At 47.6% G+C, this 26,361-nt stretch overlaps 1 protein-coding gene across 1 annotated transcript in view; it reads left to right on the top strand.

Moving 5' to 3' along the window:
- Positions 1-26,361, top strand: part of UNC5D (unc-5 netrin receptor D) — a 197,379-nt gene that overhangs the window by 149,502 nt on the left and 21,516 nt on the right. The window contains exons 3-5 of the mRNA XM_027897376.1: positions 10,126-10,346; positions 14,676-14,819; positions 16,831-16,934. Coding sequence (XP_027753177.1) covers positions 10,126-10,346; positions 14,676-14,819; positions 16,831-16,934 — 469 coding nt within the window. The remainder of the gene's footprint in view (positions 1-10,125; positions 10,347-14,675; positions 14,820-16,830; positions 16,935-26,361) is intronic.

Raw genomic sequence — 26,361 nt, 5'->3', positions numbered from 1 at the left:
CACCGTTCCACAACTCTGTCAGGCCTTTTTAGTCTTTTCTTTTCTTTATGGAAATGCAGATTTTTATCTATATATTGTTTATCTCCCCCTCGCTTCAAATACCAAACTTTGCCGTGACTTTGGCTACTCCCTGCAGCTCGTGACTGCATAAATTCCTTTTCAGGCACACTGATGTTCCTTGCAAAGACTAGATCAGAGCTGTCAGGCTTGACAAATAAATCCCCAAGTCCTGGAACAAAAGGGCTCTCCAGCGATAACCACGGGGTGATAACTCCGGGGGGAGGGTGACTCAGGCAGCAGGGAAGGAACAAGTGATTTGTATCATCCACAGATGGGAGAAGGATTATTGTTCATGGGGGCATTGGGAGGGACAGCTAGGTGGGGAAGGGAGCGTGTTTTGAGGCTGGGGAAGTGCCCCTGCAGTGGTTCCCCTGGAAGGCAGGTGGGTAGCAGGGTCTGGGCTGGTGGCAGGGGAGGGATGGGTGCAAGCAGCACACGGGGCGGGGGGATCAGCTGTCAGCTCATCTCCCATGGCTTGGCTCAGTGAGTCATGTATCTGTGCTGAGGTATTTCTGTTCAACAGCCTTTATTAAAGGTGAGGCATCAGCAGCGTTTGCAAGACTTTTTAGGATCGGTTGGCATTTGGGAGGGAAGATGAAAACCTCTGCGCTTTGTTCTGCTCAAAGAAAGACTGCAAATGCCTTTGTCTCTGACAGGCCATCTAAGATGATGAGGAAGGGCTTTGTACATTATTAATAAAAAAGATTGTCATCAGTATAACTCCTCTGTGTTCTTGGTTCCCAACATGAAACATGGGAGTGCTTGTTGATCTCGCAGAGCTGCTTCCGTGTGCGTGACAAAACGCTGAGGCTTTTGAGCACCAGAATGGATTTGCCACCCTTTTTGTTAGAGGAATTTGTCTTTTTTGAATATGCTGAGTGTCTTACACTGCATTTGTGTATATGTTGTGCTGTGTTTCACTTTGTTCCCTGTGATGTGGATCAGTGGGATCAGGCTGGGAATCACTGAAACTCCCAAGTGTTCCAGCACAGACAAGTTGCAGGGAGTCTGTTCCACCAGTGCAGTTTTCCATGCTGCTGATCCCGAGTGTTTGTGAATAGAGGGATGATATTGACTCAAACTCTCCTTCAGGTATCTGAATAAAACCCTATTTAAGAGTTAAATGCCCTGTCATCAGCTGGCACCAGCTTTGGGGAGGTCAGGCCGTCCCTCACTCATGGGATGCAGTTCCTCAGATTAACTAGACTTGGCAAAAGAGTTAAGCATAAGTTGCAAGTCAAGCATGTGCTTAAATCTCATTGACTTTTTAAAAGCAGTCTGAGAGCTGTTCTGTGCTAAATTGGAAACTTAATGCTGCCTCACTGTCATCGGGTGGGATTTATTTTTATCTGTTCACACAGTACCAGGGAGAGAAGGTTCCAGACACGGAGTGTTTTGGTACTGGTGGAGAAACCAACCCAGCCTCACCTGGAGGGGGCTGTGCTGCTGCTTCCTGAGAGGTGCAGCAGCAAACTGACAATTAGAGGTCAGTGGATAATCAGTGCCTGAGTGGAAATACAGAATACAGGGCATAAATACGTGCTGCTGCTTTACACGGGGGATGAGGGAATCGGGGGGAAAATTGTTGGATCAACATCCTGTTGTGTCCCTCACCAGCTCTGCTTGCCAGGGCAGGGCTGGGCAGGGGGTATGGGAAAGCCCAGCTGGGCTGGGCTGGCCTGGGAGCAGCTGCCAGAGGGATTGGTGCTTCATCCATCACTGCCCTAAGTGAGAGCTGACAGTTATTGCAGCTAATAAAGCACCACCACTCTCAACATCGAGAAACCCAGCTTAAATATCATGTTTGGGGAGCTTGAAGGAGATGGATTTTAATGTCATACTCCATAAAACCTGACATGCTGGTGAGGGGGGAAAAAATGGGAGTGTTGTGGGATGTTATTGCTGCCTTTTGGTTTTGAGAGCGGCTCTTGAGCTGTGAGAGGTGGCTGCTCACCCCCTTCCACACCCTGCCAGGCACGAGCAGGGCAGTTTATCAGCAGGTTTCCAGCCCTGGGTTATATAAAAATACACAGAATCCAGTCCCAGAGTCTGCATTTCTGACCCATTCTTGATCCAGCCTGAATTACACAGAGCTGCCCCTCAAGCCATCGAGCTGCCTCTGCTTCAAAATTGAAATGGTCCCACTCCTAATGGCACCAAAACCCCTGGAAATGGGGGCTTTGCTGATTCACTCATTTGGCTCATCCAGCATAAAAATGACCAGCAATTTTAGGGCAGGTTACACAGAGTGTAATGTGTCGTGTTATGGGACAAGAGGTGGCGTGTAGGAAAATTGAACCGTGGATTGGGATCTGAAGGGACTCTGTTGTTCTCTGCAGGAGATGCAGTCCTGGCCAAAGCTGAGGAAGATCTCTGCTCTGTGCCTGCCTTCCCTGGAGCCAGCTGGGAAATCTGGTTGGGGCACAGCGTTCCTTTTCCCACGCAGCACAGAAACGTGGGCTGTTAGTCGAGCAATAGCAGGTGAAGGTCTCATTTCACAGAATTCAAATAAAAAGCAGAAATGCTCCTTTGGAAATCAACCCAGAATCTCCCTTCCAAAGCTTCTTCCAGTCTTGCTCAGAGGATAAATGAGGTGTGTCCTGGCACTCTCTGAAATGCTGAAATGAAGGGGGCTCGTGCTCCCTTACCCAGAAATGCAGGAATTCTCCCCATCAGTAAATGGTCGAGGTCCCAGAGCTTGTGTCAGCAGCAGGGCTGTACAATCCTGGAGAAACTCTTCAAATTTGTAAAAAAAAAAGCTTGTAAAAACTGTGCAAGGGGGAGCTGTGACCCTGAGAGCTTTCTGTCCTTTGAGGGGAAGAGGGGAGAGGCTGGGTGAGTTTTAGTGCTCCAGGGTGTGCGTTGCCAGCGGAACGGTGTCAGTCCCGAGGGAACGTGGCTGAGACACGTAAATGGAGGCTCCACTGAAATCCAGATTTCCAGCTTCTCCCCCAAAATTGCGTGTTTGCAGCACGAGCAGCTCCCTGCAGAGCCCAACAGCTGTAACTCTGCCTGGTCTTTACCACGACAAAAGCAGCCAGAAAGCCTAAAATGCCCTTCTTGTGTTGAGAAGCAGCGTGTGTGGAGCAGGATATGGAAAAGATTTTTTATTTTTTTCACAAAGAGTAGCTTGTGATTCAGATGGAAAATGTCAGGTTTTGAAAATTATTAATCTTTGTGCTGCACAGAAACTGTCAGCTGTAGGGGCGTTGGGCGTGGGAGGCTCTTGCGGGAGAGTGGTTTCCAAGTGGATTTTTTTTCTTTTTGGGGGGGGGGGGGGTGTTGTTTTTCCCCTTTTTCCTTTGTTTTTGGGATTCTTTTGTTCCCCCCACGTGTGGCTGAGTAAACAGGCAGTTTAAGTTCACAATTAGGATGGTGGCTGCCAGGTAGCAGAGGCTGCAGAAAGCTGGGGTGGTTCCAGCTCTGGCAGGAGCACAGATGAGCGTTGCCACCCCGGGATTCTGATTCACTGTCAGGGGGAATAATGGGGGGAATAAGCTGAGAAATTGGTAAACAAGTGAATGGGAGATGATTGTGGGGTTGGCAGGGGGTGCTGCACTGGCTGAGCACAGAGCTGAAAAGGCTTTTACTCTCTCAATCTTCGCTTAAATTCTTTCCAGGGTTTAGCAAAAACCATCTGATTGGAACAAGGAGAATGGATGGAACAAGAGTTGTGAAATATTTAGTTATTCAAACAATTAACTGGAGGGCACTACAGAAATCTTGTCATGTTCTAGTGCAGAAAACAGCTTCTGAGAACTACAGTAACACAAATAAATTGCAATGCCCCACAGGCCTCTGTAAATAACATTACAGTGCTTTACTATCTCGCTTTTAATTGCTTGGGGGGTCACGTGTCTGTTCCATTAAATATTTGTAGCTGAACACCTGTAAAAAGTACAGAGAGAAGAGCCAAGTGCAGGCCCATCCTGGAATGTGGAAGCACAAAGGTGCTCTGGAGCCCCTAAACTCCTATCTCAGTTGAGCACTGTACATTATAGTTAAAATTATGTCTACTAACACCTAATGGCACCTATTTTCTTATGAAATTTGAGTTACCTGGAGGAGCAGAAATAACTGCAGCATTCTTTAGTCCAATTTTAATTAGATCATTAGGGATTTAAGACTCAGTAGATGAACATTACGCTGGGTGTCCCTAAATTGTGTTTCAATATATGTATTACTGCAGTGCTCTCAAACTCTCAGCATTAAAACAAAGGGCACATTTTTAGAGCTTGCTTTCTCACTTTAATCCAGAAGAAATGAAACTGTATTTCTCTCTCAGCTGATGGGGTTTTTTTTTCCCCCCCCCAAATGAGCACTTCCAGATCGCTGTCTCGGTAATTAAGATTAAGTGAACCCAGGGTCTCATCACAGACACAACACTGCAGGGATCAGCAGCATTAGTGGAACAGAACGTTTGCAGTGGAGTATCAGCTAATTTAGGGAGTCCCCTTCTTCTCCTGTTCATCCATTTCCTCTGGAAGTTGTGTTTGTCAGCACCAGGAACTCGGAACCAGAAGGGTGAGTCTGGCAGGGGACAAGTGAACGCTGAGCCCTGCAGGCTGTGCTCTGCTCTAGGGAATTATTGTTATTAATTCATTATTATTATTATTCCTTCTGAGCAGAAATGCTCTGCTTCTTCCTTGGGAGGAGTAGTTTAGGGTGTTTTTAGGGAGTGCCACAAGAAGTCAGTCCATCCCCGAAGGCTGCACTGACTCAGGCCAGGGGCTGGGGAGCTTTGGGGGCTCTTGGTACCTCGGTGGGGAGGAGACACGACCTCCCCTTCCCTCTGCTCCTTGCCAGGGCTTTCACCTGATCCCAGGGCAGGTCTTGGTTCTAAATTTCCTTTGTGCTGTCTGAAATGAGACCTTTCAGCGAGCCCAGGGAAGGGCAGTGACTCATGGTTTGTTCCACCTTCCCGTGAGTGGTAACTGGCTGGGGCTAAAAAAAGAAGGGCTGTGGGAGGGGAAGTTCCTTTTGTATTTAGACACGAGCACCACATCACTGCTTTCCCCTCCGTAATTTCCTCCTGACAGTGACTGGTGCTGGAGTTTGATTGGCACCAAGGTTACTGTGCAGGGCAAAAAAAGTTCGATGCTCCTCACACAGGCTGGAAAACTTTTTTTTTGTTGCAGATCCATCTGTTTAGAATGCTGGAGGATCTTTTTTTTTCCCTTTAAAGATTTATATTGCTTGCAGACTGCTGAAAGAAAAAAAAAAATCTAGATGTTAAATAAATGCATGAACGTACGAAAGATTCTTCAAGTTTGTAGCCCACTTAATATTTAATAAATGTAATATATCATTTTTATAAATATGTATAACTTAGATATAAATAAATTTAGAATACATAAGGGATTACAATGGGATACACATTCATCTCTGTTGGCACAGAACAGACCAGGAATGCTTTATGAACAGATTAATCCTCATTGGGGAAAAATAAATGCCCTCCCCATTGACAGAGTGGTTGGTGGCAAGTTCCTTTTCTGAATTCCATGGAGCTGGAAGTGCAGCCCTGCAAAGAGCTGCAAGAGTGCTTTTTTTTTTGCTTTTGACCAAGAGGAATTAAGGCTGGAATCTGTGGGTGAAAGGTTGAGATGCTTTCAAACTTCATTCCACCTGGTAGGAATGAACGGTGCTGCTGTGTGAGCAGGGACTGGAGGAGGGCTGGGAGCTGCAGGTGGAATAAATGAGGGCTGAGGAAATGGCCTTGCTCGTGTTAGAATAAAAATCCTTCCTATGGAGGCCCTGCCCACGGGAGGGAGAGTTCTGTGTGTCTGAAACAACAGGCACAGCCACCCTTCGCTGGTGCCACGGGGTCCTTGTCCAGTGGATTTTGGGAGAGGATTTTTGGATGGTAATGTTGATGCTGCTCTTTGGTGAAAAATTGGGGGGGGGGAGGGGAAAGGGTTTGTGTAGGAAAAACCACAAGAAATCAGAATGTTTTGGGGGGCAAACAGCTTTTCTGCTTGGGGAGGGTTGAGGGATCCCATGTGTGCTCTGTGGCACTGAGGGACTGTCACCCTCCTGCTCCCCGGATTTGGGGTCAGACTTCCCTGCTCATGCAAAAAAAACACCCCAAAAAGGGTGATCCACGCAGCCCCAGTGCATTTCAAAGCAAAGCCAAATGGGAAGAGAGCCCAGGTGTGGAACTAAAGAGTCTCAAGTGGCAGCATCCAGCTCCGCGTCTCGTCCCGAGCGCGCAGGAGGAGGAGGAGGAGGAGGGAGGTGCTTTAAAATTCAGATAAGGAGGGTGAGTTTGCAGCTGAAGATTCTGAGCACACTGCCTTTGTGTGATAATATTCGAGATTTGCTGCCACAACTTATTGCACATTCATTTTTTGGAGTTTTTCGCTGCAGAAAATTGCCAGGAGGGATGGATTTTGTCTTCCTCAGCTGGCAGAACAATTTTCCACCTGTCGCCCAAATATTTGATGAGAAGGATTATGGTGCAGCTGCTGGAAGTTTATCCTTTATATCCATGGGAAGCAAGAGGGGCTGGTGAAGCAAAGACATTGATATCAGAGGTTGGCTTGCTGAGATGTATCTGCAGCACTTGTGACTTTTCAGCACGTGCTGGAAGTTCGGGAGGCCCTGACAAAGACGTGAAATAAAGAAAGGAGCACGTTGGGTGCCGGGGTTTTACTCAATCCCTGCTTTCCCTCCAGTTGCTCCCTTTTACTCCTGCCCTTTGTAAGTGCTGGATTGGCTGATCAGGGCTGGGGTGGTTTCCAGTGCAGGAGGAGCTGGGAGGGTCCATCTCTCTTCAGCTTCCCCAGAGGCACAGGCAGGGGATTTAACAGCAGGGGAGGTGGTTCCTCCTGGTAGGGTACAAGCAGGAAAAAAAGCACTGTGTAATTGGGTGGCAGAGGCATTAAAATGATTCCTGAAAGCAGAGCTGGCGCTGCAGTGACCCCTCAGCCCGTGGGTTCTGTGTCTGACCATCCCCTGCCCTGGGCTGGCAGGCTGGGCTGAATTCCCCGTTCCTGTGGGGCTTTAGCAAATCCCTGAACTGCAGGAAATAACAAAGGCATGAAAGGATTTCACGTGGGCAACAAAATCTGGTGTTTCCACCCGTGTCTGAGCGACTGCCAAAAAAAACCCACCCTGCGTGGGGGACAGGGTCATCTGATGAAGCAAATGTAGACAAATCTCCCCTAAGTTGCTTTTCTGTGACTGAATAAATGACTCAGATTTCATTGTGGGAACCATTCCACGCAGGAGGAAATGGCTGGATTCTGCAGTGTGGATTTTTATTTTTTTTTTTTTTCCATTCTCACTTCCCTGTAAAACTGAGCACACGTGCAGAGGGTGTTTGGCATTATTTTGGGGTGGTTCCATGGGAATCAGCAGCCTCAGATCCATGGAGGGGGAAGAATGTGAGTATCTGGAGTGCTGATCATCTGCAGGTGTCTTTCAGCTCAAGGGTGGGCCTGTCCAAAGGAAGGGTTGGGATGTTCCCACCTGGGAAAAGTCTTTGCACAATATTATTGTTACATTTATTATGAGTTACATGGCATGCTTGGGACACTTTTTTTTTTTAATAATATAGAAAGAATAATGCTACTTATTTATTCAAAATAATTTCTAACTTGGAAGAAGAAAAAAAAAAAAGATGTTTAGAACTCAGTTCTTCATTGTTTTAAAATGTCACTTTAACATTTAAATTATACCCTAATCACTTGTGAAATACTGAATCACCCATGTCTGCTGCTGTCCACATTTTCTAATGTGGTCTGACAGCAGCAGGTTATTTATTTCATGGAAGAATTTAATGTTTGTTCCGAACTTTTTTCCCCCCTCCCTTTCTTTTTTTTGTTTCTGTGATCGCCATAAAAAGATTTAAAGTCCCTGCTGGCCCCGTGTGCAGAGCATAAAGCACAAAGCACTTCCTGAAAGGTAATTTCCCAGGAATGAAAACCACAAGAATTGTGTTTCAGGGGCTGCTCTTCTGTCATTCCCTATAGAAAAAGAGCCCTTTTTCTGTAGCTCTGAAGGGCCTGAATGCTGAAAACTGAGGGTTAGATGGGAAAAAAAACCCTCAGGGATGTGCAGTCAGACCCCTTGGAACGGTCCAGAGGCTTTCAGGTGAATCTGAACACGAGTTGGGGTACGAGAAAAAATGATGCACAAAAGGAAGAGGCATTAAGTTAAAATTCCATGTATTGAGTGCACTTCGGGAGAGGCTTTGCTTTGCTCAGCAGCCACTGCAGTTACCTGAGAGGAAATGTTATTTATCTGGGAACGAGCATTTGTGGAACATCAGTAATAGCCTTATAATTACGTGTTTTAGGACTCGACCCTGGAGCAGAATACAGTAATATCTGTCTGTTTGTTGGGGACAGAGAGTCATTTCTCCCTGTGTGTGCTGGGACCTGCACTGGTTTGGTTTTCAAGGGCACTTAATGGAGTTCCATTGCAGTGAAAAGAGGCACCTTGACTGACCTCGTGATGTGAAAGCTTTTCCTGGGGAAGGAGCCGCTTCCCCAGCCCAGAACAACCCAGCAACAGGCAGATCATTAAATGCAGTGCCCTGGGTTTCAGTGGGGCTGGGATTTCATCCTCGGTGTCCTGCCCTAAATAGCAAATTCAGTGGAATGGCGCGGGGTCATTCCGAGTTCTCCAGCTGAGTGATCCTCCTGGAATTGCCTGCACTTCTCCCCCCACACCCTCCTGAAACACTCCGAGCGTTGATGGCAGTGTGGGATTTCCAAGCCTCTCCAAAAATCTTATAATGACTTTTTTTTTTTTTTTGTTATTTCCTCTAAAGCACAGATTTAATAAAGCCTGCAGGGACGCAGCATTACTGCAGATTGACAAGATGGAAATTGGCATAAATGTTCAGTAGTAAAACACTAAAACTTGTGATAATATTCCATAAACTACACTGAGAACGTGGTTTAAACCACGTTTGAAAGTCATTGTGGTTTCCCAGCACACCCTCAGAGTGTTTGCACACACAGAAACCCGGAGTGATGAGGGACAGGGACCTGGCTTTAATGGAAATAAAGACAAAGTGTGTTCTCATTATTCTGCCATCCACTAGACCTGGGAAGGCTTCATAACTTACCCCTCATCTGACTTTATTTCATTGTTTGGGTTCAGTCACATCCCTGGTGCCCTCAGCTCTTCCCTTCTCTGATCCTGGGTTCTTCCATCTGCAGAGATCTCCTCTCTTATCCTTTGACTGGGTGTGTTCAGTGCTCTCTAATCCTCCTTCACAAATCAATCCCTCCTGACTTATTTTTGTTGCTGTTCTCTGAATTTTCTCCAAAAAAAAAAAATAAATGGCAAACTACTGAGATAAATTCCAGCCTTGCTGGAAGTCGGTGGGAATTTCCCAGGTTTGGCTTGATGAGAAGTTCTGGTGAGGGAAAAGCTTGGATTCCAGGGCTTCTGGAATTCAGACAGTGAGGCTCAGAACACTCACTACCTTGCAGTTTCTGGCCCTATAAAAACCACTTTTTCCCTTTTTTCGGGGCTGCAGGCAGTGGGAGCAGAGTAGAATCTCCTCTGGGAGGGTATGAACCAGCAGCTCGGTTGTCCCAGGGCTGCAGGGAGCTCTTCATATCTGTGTTCCTCTGTGGTTAACACTGATCCCTCTTAAACCCACAGCAGCTGTCTAAAGGAAATTAAATTCAGTGGCAGGAAGGGAGATCTGGTAGTTCAGGCACTGGGCTGTCACTCCAGGGAGTGAGGTTTAGCGTCTCCTTCTTCCACAGACTTTCTGGGCGACCCTGGGTGACTCATTTAATCTTCCTCTGCCTCAGTTCTCCGTCTGTAAAACCGTTAACTGTGATGGTGCAGTTTCTGACGACTCTGAAGCTTCTTTTCTGTCGGTTTTCTTGACAGCTCTTACACTTCAATGATTTGATTCTGCATGTGTGTCCTCGCAAAGCACAACCCGACAGCTGCCGAGTCCTCCTTAAATTAGTTTTAAATAAACCCCCAAAGTGGCGTTTCACCGGTGGAATGAGACGACACAAAGGGTGAGAAATGTGAATAAAAAAACCAAAAGAACCATGAGAGACATCTGTGTTTTCCTCTCCTTCCCCTTGCAGGCAGTGAGAACAGCGAGGCCCTCCCCGAGTCCATCCCCTCTGCCCCCGGGACGCTCCCGCACTTCATGGAGGAGCCCGACGACTCCTACATCATCAAGAGCAACCCCATCGTGCTGCGCTGCAAGGCCAAGCCAGCCATGCAGATCTTCTTCAAGTGCAACGGGGAGTGGGTCCACCAGAACGAGCACGTGTCCGAGGAGAGCCTGGACGAGGCCACCGGTGAGGGCTGGGGCAGGGACTGAGCTCTGCTCTGGAGGGAACAGGGAGGGGTTCTCTGCGTTTCAGTGCTGCACTTTGGAGTGGGAACATCAGCTTCTGGGGAATTCCTGAAGGGCTGAGCCCTGAGAGCCACCCAGTGTGGGTTGGGATTCGCCTTCACCCCCCCCAGGCAGTGCAGGAGTTTGGGTGGCAATAACACAAAGCAGGAGAAATGCACTGAGTGCAAGTGTGTGTGGAGGAGAAGAGAATGGGAAGGTTGAAAATGATCATCAGATCTGATCAGGTCCCATCACTCCCCTCTATCTTTTCTCATTTAGCAGCATCTTGGTAAGTTTTGCAAACCAATTTAATGCTGCGCCGCCTGTAACTTCACAATTCTGTTTTTGTTATTGCTTTTCTGAAATTCCAGGATTGCTAGGCAACTCCAGCCTTGGAATAGCAGTGTGTGTGTGTGTGTGTAACATCTTCTCTGGCAATACGAGAAATTCCTTTTTTTAGAGGCAAAAATGCCACTTTAAAAGAAGTTGCATCTCCTAAAGTGGTGTTTGGCATTCTTTCTAAGTGGCATATTCTGAAGAAATCTCATACCAAAGGTTTTTGCAAATGCTAGTCTGCAAGAATTTTAATTTTTACAGCTACCTTTTCAGAAGTAATTTAATAGGCATAACCTTTACTTCTTCAGGCACTGCTGAATCAATAGAGGAGAAGTGTGGTCCCTAAAAGCTTTCCTTCCATATGGCTGATGAAAACGTGGCTTGTGAATGCTGCAGTTATGTTTCCTAAGCCTTGGATTAATAACAGAATAAAACAAAGTAACATTGGGGTTCTGATTTTTAGTAATATCAAGGTTTGAGATGTGGTCTGGGATGCAGAACCATGGAAGGGGTTGGGTTGGAAGGACCTTAAAGCCCCCCCCTCGTTCCAACCCCTGCAGGGACACCCTCCAGGAGACCATGTGAATGTTACAGGTTTGGGTTTAGCCCAGGGGATGGAGGGTTGGTCTCTCAAAACAAGTGTGGTGCAGACAGTGCAGGGTCTGGGAGCCCCAAAACTGCCTGAACGGTCCTTGAGGACACAAAAATGTGGGTAAAGACATCGTGCAGTGCTGAGGGACAGCCATGGCTCTTCCCTCACCGTGATGGATCCATGTCCATGAATGTTTTGGAGCTCAGCCTTCAGTAAACAGCAGACTACTGGGTTTTTTGGAATTAATGTGCATCCCTGGCAGGGCTCTCCTTCCTGGAGTCGAATCTGGGGCACAAACACGTCTGTTCCCAAGCACACACAGTGTTCTGTGTGCTGTGTGAGCTCCATCTGCAAAAACTGCACTGGGATTGGGGCCAAAAACGGTGCTTTTGGTTGCAGGGGGATTCTGGTCCCTCCCTGAAGGGAGGTTGCGCTGCAGCAAAAGGATCTGTCCCCCTCCATCCTTCCACTGGTTGGATGGGATTAAAATCCTGGAGGGAGGTGCAGAAGCGGTGAAAAACAGCAACAAGGAACCCAAACAAGGGGAAATTCAATGCTGAATGAAAGAAATGTGTCTTGGCATCTGCTGTTTATTCCCTGAACGTGGCAGAGCAGGGACTTTGGTGTCTCTCTCTCCTCTGCCTCATCGAGCCAGAGCTTGAGCTTGGAGATGCTGCTGTGATAAAAAAAAAAAAAATAATAATTACAATTTGATTCATTTCCTTCTGCTTTGTCTCCCCTTCCTGAGCTCTGCCCGTGCACTTCAGAGTGCCTTCACAAACCCTCAAGTTTTGGTTTCGCCAGAGCATCAGACCTGCCCGGAGTAACTCGAGTTTCCTTGTCTGATAACTGAAAGGATTACAGCAATAACTGCTGTCAGTGTTTTTCTCATTTAAACAAATAAAGCTGACAAATGCTGAAGTTCTCTGCAGCTCTGTTGTGTTTAGTACATGGAGAGCAATTATTCATCTGCTGCCAGCATTAGTCTATCTGCAGCTAAACCATCCAGCAGAGCAGAAAGCTCATTAGCATATCAGTGCCACAGCCATAATTTCATATTCTGTACGGCTGTACTGTAAAACAAAAGATGATGGTTATAATTTGCACAATAATTTAAAGGGTTGGACTTGCAGTGCTTATTAGAGTTATTCAAGTCACAGGTAAAATGTTGCTCTTGTTTATGATGTGCCTGGTTTTATTTGCATGGATTTTTCATTCGGTGTCATTTCCTAGGAACAATTTTTCTGGTGTCTCTCAAGATGCAGAGGGGAGGTGAATGTATTTGGTGGTGAAATACAGCGATGATAAATGAAGAATATTCCTCTCTTCCCAATAGGTTTGCTTTCTGTAGTTGTTTCTAAAACAAATGAAAATAGCTCTGCTTTCTCCATAAACAAAGCACAACTTTCCCCAAAGACTCGATGCTCTCCAGAGGCCCTGTCCATCCCCGAGAACTCTGAGATTCTGCTGGTTTGGATGCATTTATTTTTGTCTGTGGGTAACCTGGGAGACCTTTAAAAGGACCTGAAATCCTACCCAGCCCGTTCTCAGAACGCTGATCCACCAGCTCCCCGAAATCATGAGCTGTTTGTTTGCCACATTAAATGTGGGCTGATTTATAGATTAATTAAACACCATGTCAATGGGAGGAAGAGCTGGGCTGGAGAATATTCTGCCTTAATAAATCCAGAGCTGTAAATGCCTGAATTCACTGACGCCTGCCCAGGAATGTGCAGTGCCCACGAGCCAGGAAATGGCTCCTGCTTCTCGAAAATTCATCAGCGCGTGACGCCTTTTCTGGGTCGGTGTCGGTAATTCTGTCGCTGCCAGCGTGGAGGCACCAGGAACCTGCACTCACACCTTTGTTTGCTGCTTCCCCAAACGCCCAGAGGGGCATGTCAGCTCTGGAGTGCTGGCTGAGTGATTCCTGCTGCAGTCAGGCCATCCTGGGAAGGTCACTTTGTCAAGGACTTCTTCATCACTTCACGCCCTTGTTGAAGTCTTTCAGTAGGTGGGTGTTAACCTGGTTGGACATTGTGGATTTGGGGGCTCTGATGCTCCCCAGCCTTGACTGAGATTCCCTCAGGGGCTGCACGTGGTGGGATGCCAGACCTGCTGTCAGATGCTCTCCAGGAGCACTCCCTGCAGCTTGTCTAAACCTAAACCTTTCCAGATCACTCCAGATCACCCCTGTGATCCAGGGATTTATCACTGGGCTGGTTAAACGGTGCAATCCTCCTGGCACTGTCAGCAGGGAGGGGTCTCTGGCACAGCTGCCGCTCCCAAGGGCTGGGTTGGTTTGCTGAGGGTTTGTTGTCACCAGTCAGGAGACAACGGGAGTGTTTGGAAACAGTCCTGTTAAAAACAGCATCGAGGTGGGGAAAAAGGAGACGTAAACAAAAACATCCAGGAAACCTCTGTTTGCTTATTAGAGAGGGAATAAATATTTGAGTGGCTAAAGTGATTCTTGGGCGTTGGTGTGAGGCCAAATAGGCTGAGTGAAAAGAAGGAGAAATCCCCTCTGTTGTGTAGTATCTCAGCTTGCCTGACCATCCCTGTCCCTCTTTGGGGCACCCCCAGAGCAGCCCCTCCCTCCTGTTTGCCACCTTGACTTCCCAGTGCCTTTGAGAAGTGAATGCCCAGCTGGTAATGATGCCTGAGATTAAGTGGAAGCCAATTTTTATGGAGTTCAGGCTTAGAATTCTTGCTGCTTTATAAACTTCACAGGCATGAAATACTTTAGGATTGAGCTTTCCTTCATTTCCAGTGAAGGGGAAATAAGTGTCTTGGGACTGCACGGGAGGAGAAAGAAGGAAGTGCAAGGCATGAATGTTTTCTGTTTTCTTTTAATGTCTCTCTGACTCTTTCAAATGATTCCTAATGCCCCTGAGCCCAGATTTGGGTTATATCTCCCCTCCCAAGGTTGTCACACAGATCTGGTGTGTAAGACAAGGTGTCAGGTTCTTGGATTTACCATCAGGCTTTGTCTGGAGCAAATGCTCCTGGTCTGAAGGGCCACAGAGCTAAACTTCACCTGCACTTGAGGAGGGTTTTCAAGGGCACGGAGATGTCAGATCAGAAGAGTTTTATTGTGTGTTTTGAAGCTCCAGATGAAGGTTCTGGGTGAGGAAGGCACCAGAGAAGGGGTTCCTGGGGGAGGTGTTTTGCGCTTGCAGAGGCCACAGTGGGTGGGTAATCCACGTACCTGCTCATCTCACGGAATTTAATTAGTGGCAATATATTGTTGCCAGAGTAATTAAAGCTTCTCCTTGATTAAAAATGGAGCTGTTAATTAAGAGGAGAGCTCTGGGTAACTTGGTCCGGCTCGCTGTCCCTGCTCACCCTGTGCCTCTCTCCCCGCAGGGCTGAAGGTCCGGGAGGTTTTCATCAACGTGACGAGGCAGCAGGTGGAGGATTTCCACGGCCCAGAGGATTACTGGTGCCAGTGCGTGGCCTGGAGCCACCTGGGCACCTCCAAGAGCAGGAAGGCGTCGGTGCGCATCGCCTGTGAGTGCCAGCTCAGCTGGGGGCTCGGGGGGGAGGGAAACGCTTCTTGTGGGGTTAAACATCACCCTCCACCTCCTCAGGTACTGCTGTCCCTGTCAGCACTCCCTGTGGGACGCTCTGGGAATATCCCAGGAGGCCATGGGTGCCAGCAGGGGGGGAAAATGTCTTCCCTCCTTTCTCTGAGGAATAAACTCATCCCAGCCAGAGCTCACAGAAACTCGGGGGTCTCTGCCTGGACTGAGCTCGTGTTGGTTAGAAACAAATAATGTTCAGTGCTGTTCATGGAGACATTTACAGAACCACTGCTGAGGATAATGAAACAGTTCCTGGGCGAGGTGGGTGATGTTCCACTTCTTTAGCCCCAGAGTTGGTGTTCAGTGCCCAGACTCGGCTTGACTCTGTTCCCCCACGTCTGTGATGGGTGGTGTGGGTTTATAACTCACAATCAGCACGTCCCTGCTGGGGAGGTGCAGAAAAGGACAGTGCAGTAGATGCCCCCATAGCCAGAGGGACAGAAAAGAGACAGGGACCCAAATGTGATTGTGGCTGTGAGGCTGTGGAGCTACTCAGAGCCTCATCCAATTTTGGCCTCGCAATTAGATCTGTGATGTCTTTCTAACAGAATCAGAGCCTGAAGCCCCTCTTTGCAGCGGTGCTGCCAGCAGGGAATTCAGGGAATTGCTCCCCCCAAACTGCTGTAAACCCTTTTCCTTTAAATCACCTCCCCAGGTCTTCCCTTTGCAGTCCTGGGAAATGAGGCACCAGCCAGCAGAGGGCTGGGAGAGATGGTTCCTGCGAGGGGATGAGGGCAGCAGGAAGAGGTTGGGGAGGTCCAAGTGAGAAACTCTGAAGGGTGACCTTCCAGGTGGTGTTCCAGCAATTCTTAATGAACCTAAAACAGAATAAACATCTGAGAGAAGTAAATAGGGCAATGTGACAACTCCTCCATTTTACAAATGGAAGATTTTTTTTTTTTTAAATTTTTTTTGTTGTTGGCTGATTCAGTTTGAATGTCTAAATACGTGTAAATTCAATTTTTTATTTCACTGCATTAACTGTCATAACACTGAGCTAATAATTCCCCTGCACTGCCGAGCTGCAAAGGGCCTTTATCTGAATTGAATTTTTATTGACTTTTCTCCGTGCTGCGATTCCCCAACCCCACAAAATGGCAATTTGAGTCCAGCTCAGAGCGAGCAGGAGCAGGTGGAGCCGTCCTGGGATTTCAGGCTGTGGTACCAGCTGTGCACAGCACCCCCCCAGCTGCCACCCCACATCCCATGAACCTCTCCCCGCTCCCAGGGGCTCTTCAGCCCAGCCCTGCAGCGTTCTGGGGATGGCTGAGAGCCTGTGCTGCCTGTTTTGGGGCCACTTGTGCTTGAAAACCGTGGCTTTTTATGGGAAGAGCAGCAATTCCTGAGTGCAGAGATGATGGGGCTGGGCAGAGCTCCAGGCAGAGCTGCAGCAGGTGCCTGGAACCCCCCCCAAATGCCCAGAGCTCGGAGTGCCTGGGGCTCTGTGTCATCCTGTCCATGGGGAAACAACCTCCCAGCTGAGCCTGGGACAGGCTGGACCTCTGGGGTGCACAGGGAGGAACCCACAACTTCCTTCTTTCCCCTTTTTTCTTTTTTCTATCGCACTTAAATCCCAAAGATTCTCGAGTTGTGAGTCAAGTCCAGAGCGTTGCAGCACTGTTAATAATTCTCTGAAAAAGCAGGTAAGTGTTTCTGTGTGATACTGGGGAAGGCAGAGGAGATGAGAGGATGGATCTTGCTCCATTTTTCATCCCAATAAAGGCATTTGCAGGCACAGCTGCAGCCTGACTGTTAACGAACGACTTTTTAAATGGAGGGCTGGAAAAGGTGTTGGTTATCTGTGGGGGGAAAAAAAAAATCCACATTAGCACAGAATCATGGAAAGAAGAACCCAGCACAGGGCTCTGGGGGCAGGAATGGCCCTTTGGAGGGGTGATGGGTTCTGCTGAGTGAGTGACTTGCTTTAAATCCTGCAGATCTGCGCAAGAACTTCGAGCAAGACCCGCAGGGGAAGGAGGTTCCCATCGAGGGGATGATCGTCCTGCACTGCCGACCCCCCGAGGGGGTCCCTGCAGCTGAGGTGAGGCCTTGGGGAGGTGAGAGGGGGAGAGAAGGGGCTCAGCTCTTCACCCAAACTCAGGACAGTTTGCTGAAAAGTCCAGATTTTGAGACAATTTCTCGTGTTCTGCTCTTCCAAACCCCAAAACCAGATTGTGGCTCGTTTTTCTCGGGGGGGGTCGCTTTTCTCCTTGAAAAGTAAAACAAAGGAGAAGACAGACCTAAAAATATTGTGATGAATTGTTGCTGGAGAGGAGAAAATCTGCTGCAGATAACAATTTGGTGGGTTTTTTTGCTTAGCTTTAAATATGCTTTTTATCATGGGAGTTGGATCTTAACAGGAGAGTAATGGGGATGCCTTAAAATGGCCATGGCCAGGCTGTTCTTGCAGGGAGATGTTCTAAGTGGGTCGTGGTTAAGAATCTGCTACAGAGGCTTTAAAAACAACAAGAAAACGTTGCATTTCTAATTGCACTCTGCAGGCTCTTCAGCACCTTCTGAGGAAGACGAATAGGTTGGCTCAGAAGTTGTTTTTGCCCCTTATCTCCCCCATCACTGGGGTTTGTTCTAATTGAGGGAACAAAAGGAGCAAGGAAAAATAAACTCCAAAGACATGTGTGTCTTTTAGTTAAGGAGGAGAGCGTTGAGCAAATGTCACTGAAAATACTGTCATTAGTTACACAAGGGCTCTGTCTTCTATGGAAGAATTATATCCAGTGGAAAAATGGCATTTTAATTGCTTTCTACAGATAGAAATGGTAGAGTTCTCAATAAACCCTGATATACTGATGCTGATAGTAAACTTGTTATTGCTGCTAATAAAGCCTGTAAATCTCAACAGGTCATATTTGCTTTGGCCAATAACATTTCCCATAAAGGCTCAGGCTAATTCTGGGCCCATCAAGGTGAAGAGGCCGCTGGAAATAATTCAGTGTCTTTAGAAAGCTTAAAAACAGGTTAAATCAGTCCTGGCTCTGGGCTGGGATGCTGAGCTCGAGGTTATAAACTCTGCTGGTACCTCCCAGTGAAAGGACAACCTGCCCTGTTAAACAGAGGGGTGGGAAATGGCTGAGATAGCCCCAAAGGCCCCCTCAGAAATTGTTCTCTTGGGTGCTGAGAAGTGCAGAAGGCTTCAGCCCCAACTGCTGCCAACAAACCCGTGGTTCTGAGCCAGGAATTTATTTCATTAAGAGTTTGGATGGAGCCCTGGATGAAAACATAAGGCCTGAAATAACTCTGGACAAAGGAGCTCGTCTTGTGGTTCGTTAGATGCAAAGTAGATGCTAATTTTGGATTGTTGTTTGTTTGTTTGTTTAATCCACGCTGGGCACGGGCCTGGAGGCTTCCACATCCCATCACCAGCAGCACTGAGAACACCCAGATTAAGTGTGCTCATGTGTGTTCATTTCTGCACACAGGAGGTATAAAGTGAGTCAGGAGAGCGTGGATTTAAGGTCTGGATCCGTAGTTTAAGTGAGTTTAAGGTGTATATGGTTTAAAACTCGGCTTGGATCAGTGAGTTTAGCAGGAATTGGAAGCTCCTGTGGCCCCGTGGCTGCTCTGCTCCCACGGCTCAGTTTAGTAAATATTCCTTAAGCTGAATAACATGTCAGTGAAAACAAACAATCCAGGGATTACAAACAGCAGGAGATGGAACATGAGACCATTGTGCTCTGCTTTGGGAGGGTGCTGGGGTTTGGGGCTCTCTGGGTGCATCACTGCAGCAGTAAGAGGGAAAGAAAACCCAAATCCTGACGCTGGGCAGACAAAAAAGGTTTTGAATCCTCTTCTCACGCATTTACATAGCAAGCAGCGAGAGCTGGTGAGCAGCTGTGCTTGCAGGCATCAGCACCCAACCCAAATAAATTCAGTTTTTATGAGCTGAGCATCGAAATAAAAAAGAAAATTCAGCATTTAAATAGAGCAGCTGAAAATCCCCTGCTGTGGCAAGTGTTGATTCAAATCTAACAGAGTCTCTGCTGGCACAGGCTCTGTGGGACCACAGCCATTCCTCTCACCATTGATGTGGAGTTGGCCTGGGGAAGAGTCAGTTCTGGCTCTCAGTCCCCCAGCAGCTTCTCCCCAGGGAGATGTTTATTAATTGTGTGCAGCAGAGGCCTCCTTTGGCTCCGGGTGTGCCCTGGGGAGCAGTGGGGGATCCTCCCAGGACCAGCTGAGCTCCCACAAGCATCCTCCTCCTCTGGGTGTGGTTGTGCTGCCAGGGGGGCACCTGGGCTGGGCTCTCTGGGCCCCTCTGCATGGCTGGGACTGGTCCAGGGGCAGCAGCTCTGCTTTTCATCGGCAGGATGAGGAGGAGAGGGAAGGGAGGGCTGAGTTCCCCTCGAAAACGTGGAGCTGAACGTTGGGTTTGCCGGAACCAACATCTTCAGCCTCGCGGCTGATGAGGGTCTGTGTCTCCTCAGCAGGGGCTGACCCTGCCCATCACACACAGTTTGTGGTTTGGGGAGCGTTCTGGAGAACTCTGTGATGGGAGGAACAGGCTCTCCATCAGAGGGGGAGGTTCCAGAGCCGTGTGTGTGACGGCGACACGGCACGCGAGGCGCGTTATCTGCTGCTCCCCCTCGCCAGCTGCCTCCCCTCACACAGCATCCTGCTGCTGCAGAGAAACCTCTGCACAGCTCCAACAAGTGCAGTGTGTTACTGAGGTGAAGTGTTTCCTGCCCTGGGGTCGTGCTGGCTCTCTGGATGTGCTGTTTTCCGTGCCTCGTTTGTCGTGGGTGGCCGTGTGGGTTCAGCTGATTGCCCTGCATCGCTCCCAGCAGTTATTCTTGGTGCTCTCCCGTGGCTCAGCACCAGGGAAGCCTCACACTGGTTTTAGGTGATTTTTAGAGCATATCCTTAACCTACAGCCTGGCATGAAGTGCATTCTGTGCTCAGCCTTAGCCAAGCTTTAGGTCCTGTGTGGGGCTCAGCCCAGCCCTGGGCACGGGAGATGAAAACTGGAGCTCACAAGGCCCAGCTCAGCCTGTTTGAAACACAGAGAACGTGGGGTGGTGGTGCCCAGCAGAGCTCAGGGGCACTCTCTGTTTGCCTCTCAAGTTCCTGGGCATTTTCCTCTTCATTCATCCCATCAAAATTTGGGGAACAAAACCAGGAAGGCAAATCCATCCATCCCACGTGCTGACTGACCCCTGTGCTGAGGCTCTGGCTGCAGGGGATCAGGGTTTGTGTGACCCCAGGCTGGACCCCACAACTGGCATGGATGGATTTGCCCTGCTGTTGGTGGAATTCTGATCTTTTTATGGGCACTGCCCCATTTTGTGCAGCACAAAACAGAATAAGACCTTTTGTTCCTTTTCTCCTGCGCCTCCCCTCAAGGGCATTTCCTGACACAGGCATCCCTTATCTTCTCAGCTGACCTTTTAGTCTTTCTTTAAATAGGTTGTCTCCAGTCTGTGCTCTCCTCAGTTTCTTGAAACTCTTCATTTTTGGTGGGGGAAGGCATAAAACATAGATCCTCGTTTTTGCAGTGCTTGACAAGCTTGTTGCTGCCTGTGTGTGTGCTGAGTGTCAGCATCTTCAGCTCTCCTCCTTTCTGTGTAATACTTTCCCCTCATTCTGTGTTCAAATAGCCCTTCTCTGAAGAAGGGAAGACTCTCTGAGGTTATTTTTCTGTTGTTCCCTCTCAGCACAGCTGGCAGTTCCTCGTCCCTGCCTGGTTCCCTCGGTCCTGGTGTTGCTCTCTGGCTGTTGTCAGACCAGCTGGAACCTGGAAAATAGTCGATATTCATTTAATGAGGTTTGGGATAATCTCTGTTCTGTGTGTTCTCCCTTATTAGTGCTTCAGAGAGTGAAATATTAATTCTTTTTTGGTACAGGAGCAAAAAAAAAAAAACAACAAAAGCTCTTCCTTTTGTAGCTGGTAATCCCTCAGACAGGTGTCATGGTCTGCTGGAGGAACATCCCTGCTGCTCTTCCATCAGTGCCAAAAGGGCTTTGGATCTCTCCAGCTGCCAGGGGCTGGTCCTGTTTAATTCAGTGCACTTGGTAATCAGGTGTTTAAATATTCCTTCAGCTGGACAGGGAGCTGCCACGGCCTGCTCTGAAATATTCAGCATCAGGAGGAGTTTGTGTCACCTTCCTGAGACCCGGGTTTAATGTGAACGTGGTGTGTCTTAGCTCTGGAGAAAAGGTGTGAGACTGATGGTGCTGTGAAATGGGGCTGCCCTGGGCTGGGTTAATCAATCCTGCCTTGCTGTTGAGGTGCCACATGAGCCACGATAGCAGAGATAAATGTTTAAAAACCTCAGGCTTTCAAACAAATAAACCCAACCCAAGCCCTGAGCTTGCTGGACTCTGCTCCTCCTGAGCAGGACGATGCTGAGGGGTTTGAGGGGAGACCTGCAGGGTCGTGTGGAATGTGGGATGAGCTGGGGGAAGCCAATCTGAGCAGGAGCTGGCCTTAAAATTCATCCTAAATCCCTTTCTTAGGAATAAATACTCTCTGAGACGAAGTCTCTGAGTAGCTCATATCTGAGCATTAGTAGCAACTTGCAGCTCTTCCTGCATCTCCTGTCATGGTGGTGGTGGGGTTTTTGTGGGGTTTGGGTTCTTTTTGTTTGTTTGTTTGTGGGTTTTTTGTTTGTTTGTTTGTTTTTTTGTTTGTTTTGTTTTGGGTTTGTGGTTTTTATTTTTTTGTAATAAAAAGGCAGCTGTTGTGCTAAACTATTACTGATAGTTTACTGTTACTAAACTGTTACTGTTGAGTGCTCTGCAGAGGTTTGTGGAATACTCTAAAATATCTTTATCACATAATATATGCATATATTTAAGATTTAAATGTGTTGTATCCAGTGCTATTTTTTCAAATGTTTAACACGGATTTTGACATTTTAATGGACTGCTGTAGATGTTCCCAGGAATATCTGCCTGAGTTCCAAGGGTTTATTTACCACCAGAGCTTTTAATGGAAATGTAAAATCATTTCTCTTCTGGGCAGTACGTATTCCATTGCAGGCACATCAACAAAACGTGAAACCCACATAAAATTCAGAAGCTGCAAGTATTCCAAAAGGAGTGAGAGTGTCGTGGCTGCCTGTTTTACATAGGTTTGGGTATTTATGGGACTTGCACGCACTGAAATGGGATGTGGAGGATAATGGGGCTGCAGTAAAACACCCCAGCAAAGCAGGCTCTGAGTTATGGCCTGCAATGAATCCTGCTCTGCTCACAGAAAGCAGAGGGTGATTGCTAAATGCAAACAGCCTGCATTTATCCAGGTGCTCACAGATCTCGGCTCTTGTGTCTGGAATAGCAATATTTGCTTTACTTTTAAGGGGTATTAGGTACAGGTGCAATAAATGTGTTTCATTTCTCACTGGAGACATTCCACCTTCCAGCCCGAGCTGGGGCATGTGCAGCGTGTCTCAGCTGTGATTTATCTGTTAGTTAGGTTTTTAGCTGCTTTTTAGGAGCAGGTTTCGCGATTTTCGTGGTTTCACACCCAGCAGGGATTGAGAACTGTGCAGTTAAGGGTGATCCAGGACCTGCTGGTCTGGACTGACTGTTCAGAGTGGGGTGGTCTCTTCGTTCTGTAGAACTTTCTGCTCAGTTGAAGCTGCTTTGTTCAACCTGGGGACTGCTCTGTGGAACCACAGACAGCCTCCAGGTCCCGTTTATTTAAATTATTTAGATAATATTAAATTAGTATTAAATGTTTTTAAATCATTTTAAGTAATTCTGCCCCAGTGGTCCTGCGCTGTCCAGCCCTCATCCCCTCAGCATCTTCAGCTGATGCTGTTCATTCTGCAGCTGCTGAGGGCATTTTAATCCCTGCTCAGGTGCCCTGTGTTGGGCAGCACCCCTTGGATGCTCTCTCCACGGCCAGGGCACGTGCTGGCTTCCAGGCAGACAAGGCAACAGTGGCCGGTGTTTTCTCCCAGCAGCAAAAATGTTTGTTTTCCTTCTGAGGTTTGAGTTGTTCTGAATAAATCAATACAGCCAGGAGGTGCCGAGGTCATGCAATAGAAACGCTGGAGCAAAGCACTTCTGAATTAGATTGCTAAAATGAAAAGGGAAAAAAAAAAGAAGGGAGATAACTTTGTAGTTCCCCTGAATAGATAATTCCTTTTCATACAGACATGTGCTTTGGGGCTTTTCTGGGTTTGATGTGCTGCTTTGCAGTGGTGTATATTTTTCTGGTCCTGTTTTCAGAAATGTGCTTAATTTTGAATGCTTGAACATGAAAGGATAAGTTATAAGACTTTATCGTTATGTTTATAATTATGCAGATAATTGTGTGAGAGAGTCCTACAAGGATTTGGAAACTTCACTGTGATGTAGGTTCTGAGTGAGTAGTTTGGAGAGGAGCATCAGTGCAAACAGCTTTAAGAGAAATCACTCCAAAAATAGGAACAAGGATAAACCTTTTTGGGATCTGATGATATCTTTAACAATCAGACAACGTACCATTAGCAGTGGCATATTTAGCAGTGGATCTTCGCTGCAGGGATTTCAAATAGCCCGTCTGAGTCAGCTCCTTGCCCACCTTTCCCACTATAAATTGATACCCACGTCCAGGCTGTCACCTCTCCCTTTACACTGATTCAAAAGCACATTCTCATTTCATTTTGACTCACTCCCCCCCCTCCCATCTCAGCCTGTGTTCCCTTCCCTGGGTTTTCCATCAATAGGAGGGTTTGGTTGGGGTTTCAGAGCACACAGACACTGCAGGGTGGGCAGAGCTCAGAGGCTGAGCCGTGCCCTGGAGCTGCCACCAGTGAGGGTGTTGCTGGTGGAAAGGTTTGTGCAGCCACAGAAAGGGAAAGAATAACAGAAAATGGGTATTAGCAGCACTCAAGTTCTCAGATGATCCCCCTTGCAACAACCAAGTACATCCCTTCAAAGCAAAGATCCCTCTGAGCTTCCCCCAGCACGACCAGCGGCAGCCCAGGCTGATTTATGAGTTAGTCAGCGTGTCAGATTTATGTAATGAGATTATACATTCAATCTAATGAAGGAAAAATATGCTTACCAGCCCAGTATGACAGCACTGTGATTAAATGATTGGGGAACAGTGTTCCCTCAGTGGATTAATTTAAGGGATGCAGCAGGTACAGCTGACCTGCTTCCCGTGTTTGCATCTCCAGGCACGGAGATGAATGGGGCCTGATTGTGTGGATGGAACAAGGGATGGGATCAGAAAGGGAGAGAGGAGTGTTTGCATCCACCAAACTGGCCTTTGCCTTGTGTTAAAAACTCCCACGGTGATTTATGCTGCCTGTTTGGGTCTTGGGGTGGAAAGGGAAATAAAAGGAACAAAGATTCTGCCCTTCAATGCGTCCCTGGAACCTGCCCTGCCCATCCCAACTGCAACACCGAGGAAGATTTCTCCAGCTTGAGTTTTTAGGAGCAGGAGTTTGCTGCTGGGTCCGAGAGGGAGGTAAGGATGTGGTTTACTGCCTTTCCAGCTGAGAGGGAGACTATTTAAAAGCAGAATCTTGACTATGCTACAAGAAACCTTTGTGCTGTCGTGAGTCAGGTGTTGACCTTTCCCATCTCCAGATCCTGAAGCGTTTATCTTGCATGGAGAGAGCAATTGATTGTCTCTTGAAAAGGAGGTGACATTCTAACTATATTATCTTTGATATATATGTACTCTGGGGATTGACCACACGAGAAAGTCAGATGTTGTGTTTAAAGGGCAGGAGAGGATAAGCCAGAAACGGGGGCACTGGGGGCTTTTGTCTTCTGACCTGCCAAATTATCACGTGTGCCCACAAGAGCTGGGGGGGTGGGGGGGTGTTTGCTGCAGGTGGGTATTTCATCTGTCTGTATTCTCAAACAAGATCACTAGCAAGAACCAAAAATGCAGCCAGGTCCTGGGATGTTTGAGTCACACTGAGCAGCTGATGAGGAATTAGTGCATCAAACCATTCCAGACCCACGCCTGGTCTCTGACCTGCTCTCATCTTCGAGGTTTAAATAACAAATATTAAAATAAAGAACTTAAACGAGTTTGGTATTAAAGCCAGCCAAGCAAAAGTCATTTCTGCTGCTGCAAATAGGAACATCCTTCAGTCTTGCAGGAGGTTTACCAGCTGTGCAGCCTCCCTCAAAGCTGGCAGAGCGGGAGTGATTCCTCCTCTGGAGTTGGTCATTTTGCTCCTGGAATTTCATGGGGGGGAAAAATGTCACCATCAGGCTCCAAAGCAGCCCAGATTTTAGGGTGTAACACTCTGTTCTCGTGGAGGCCACAACTCTAACCCCTGAGATGGGCAGAGGTTTAAGTAACCTGTGCCAGGGGACAGAGACCTGGCTGAGGTGGGATGAGGTTTATTTTTTACAGAAGGAAAGTTCTCTAACTCCCATTGTAATCTACGTAGGATGTGGGGCAATAGCTGATTGTACTTTGATAATGCTGTAAGCTGGTCTTTGATAATTGCTTTCTGTAATTGGAACAAATTTGTGATTATGCTAATTCGTCTGCTGCTGCCACCCAGCTCGGAGGGGCTGAGTTAATCCCCATCTGCCCCTGCACTGCCTTTGGAGATCATTCCCTGATTAGCCTTCCTAAGAAATTATGGGGGTATTTTAATTCTGAGCAGATTGAATTTCAGGGGAAAAAACCCCCAGATATCTTTATACAAACTTATGGCATATTATAGCAGGTTTTAAGTCTGGTTCAATATAGAAACATTTAAGATCTTCAGATGGACTAATTCCTAAAAAGAAAAGGATATAATTCTGTTACAAGCAGCTGTGTGACCTCCACTGATGACAAAGGGAGGGGAGTTAAATGCTGATGAGTTTTGAGTCTACTCTTCAGAGGTTGCAATTCAGGGCCCTGCTGCTCATTTCAGCGTGAGGACATTGCAGATGCTTTGTTGCCTTTATTTTCCTTGCTTGGCTTGTGTGTGTTTGTGTGGGGGACTGAATTTTTCCAAAGGTCACATCCCTGCCGGTGACAACCATCTTTTGTCACCACGACTCCTTTGAATTTATCAGCTTTATCCCCTAAGTTCATCCCTTAGTTCTCCATCTTTGAAAGCACCCACCTGCTGAGGCAAAGGCAGGGAATGGCTCTGAAGAAGTCTGGTTTTCTTCAAGGGAGGGGGAGCTGGAGTGAGGGGAGTGTTGGCAGTGCCATCCACTCCAGATGAGAAGGAAAAGGCGCCCTGTGTCCCCCAGAGCAAACCCTGGTTTGATCTCACGTCCAAACACTTGGGTGTTTGTGTTCTTCCATCTGTTCAATGTTCTCCCTTTGCTGGGATCATCGTTCTTCTAAAGGCTTTGCTTTAATGGCAGTGGTTCTTGTTCCCCAAACCTCGCAGTGCCAGGCTCAGCAGACGCCGGAGCAGCGTGTGCTCCCTCCGGGAACAGCCCGGAATGTGTGACAGGAATGGGGACACTGAGCCCTCCCCTGCCCCTCCCACCAACCCACAAAATCCCTGACCTGATCAGAGCCAAAATGCCCCTGTGACACAGTG

Source organism: Empidonax traillii, unplaced genomic scaffold, assembly GCF_003031625.1.
Source record: "Empidonax traillii isolate 1590-97213 ecotype Southwest subspecies unplaced genomic scaffold, ASM303162v1 scaffold540:size480560, whole genome shotgun sequence".
NCBI lineage: Eukaryota > Metazoa > Chordata > Aves > Passeriformes > Tyrannidae > Empidonax > Empidonax traillii.
Note: the sequence above shows the minus strand (reverse complement) of the source record. Positions and strands in the feature narration are given on the sequence as shown.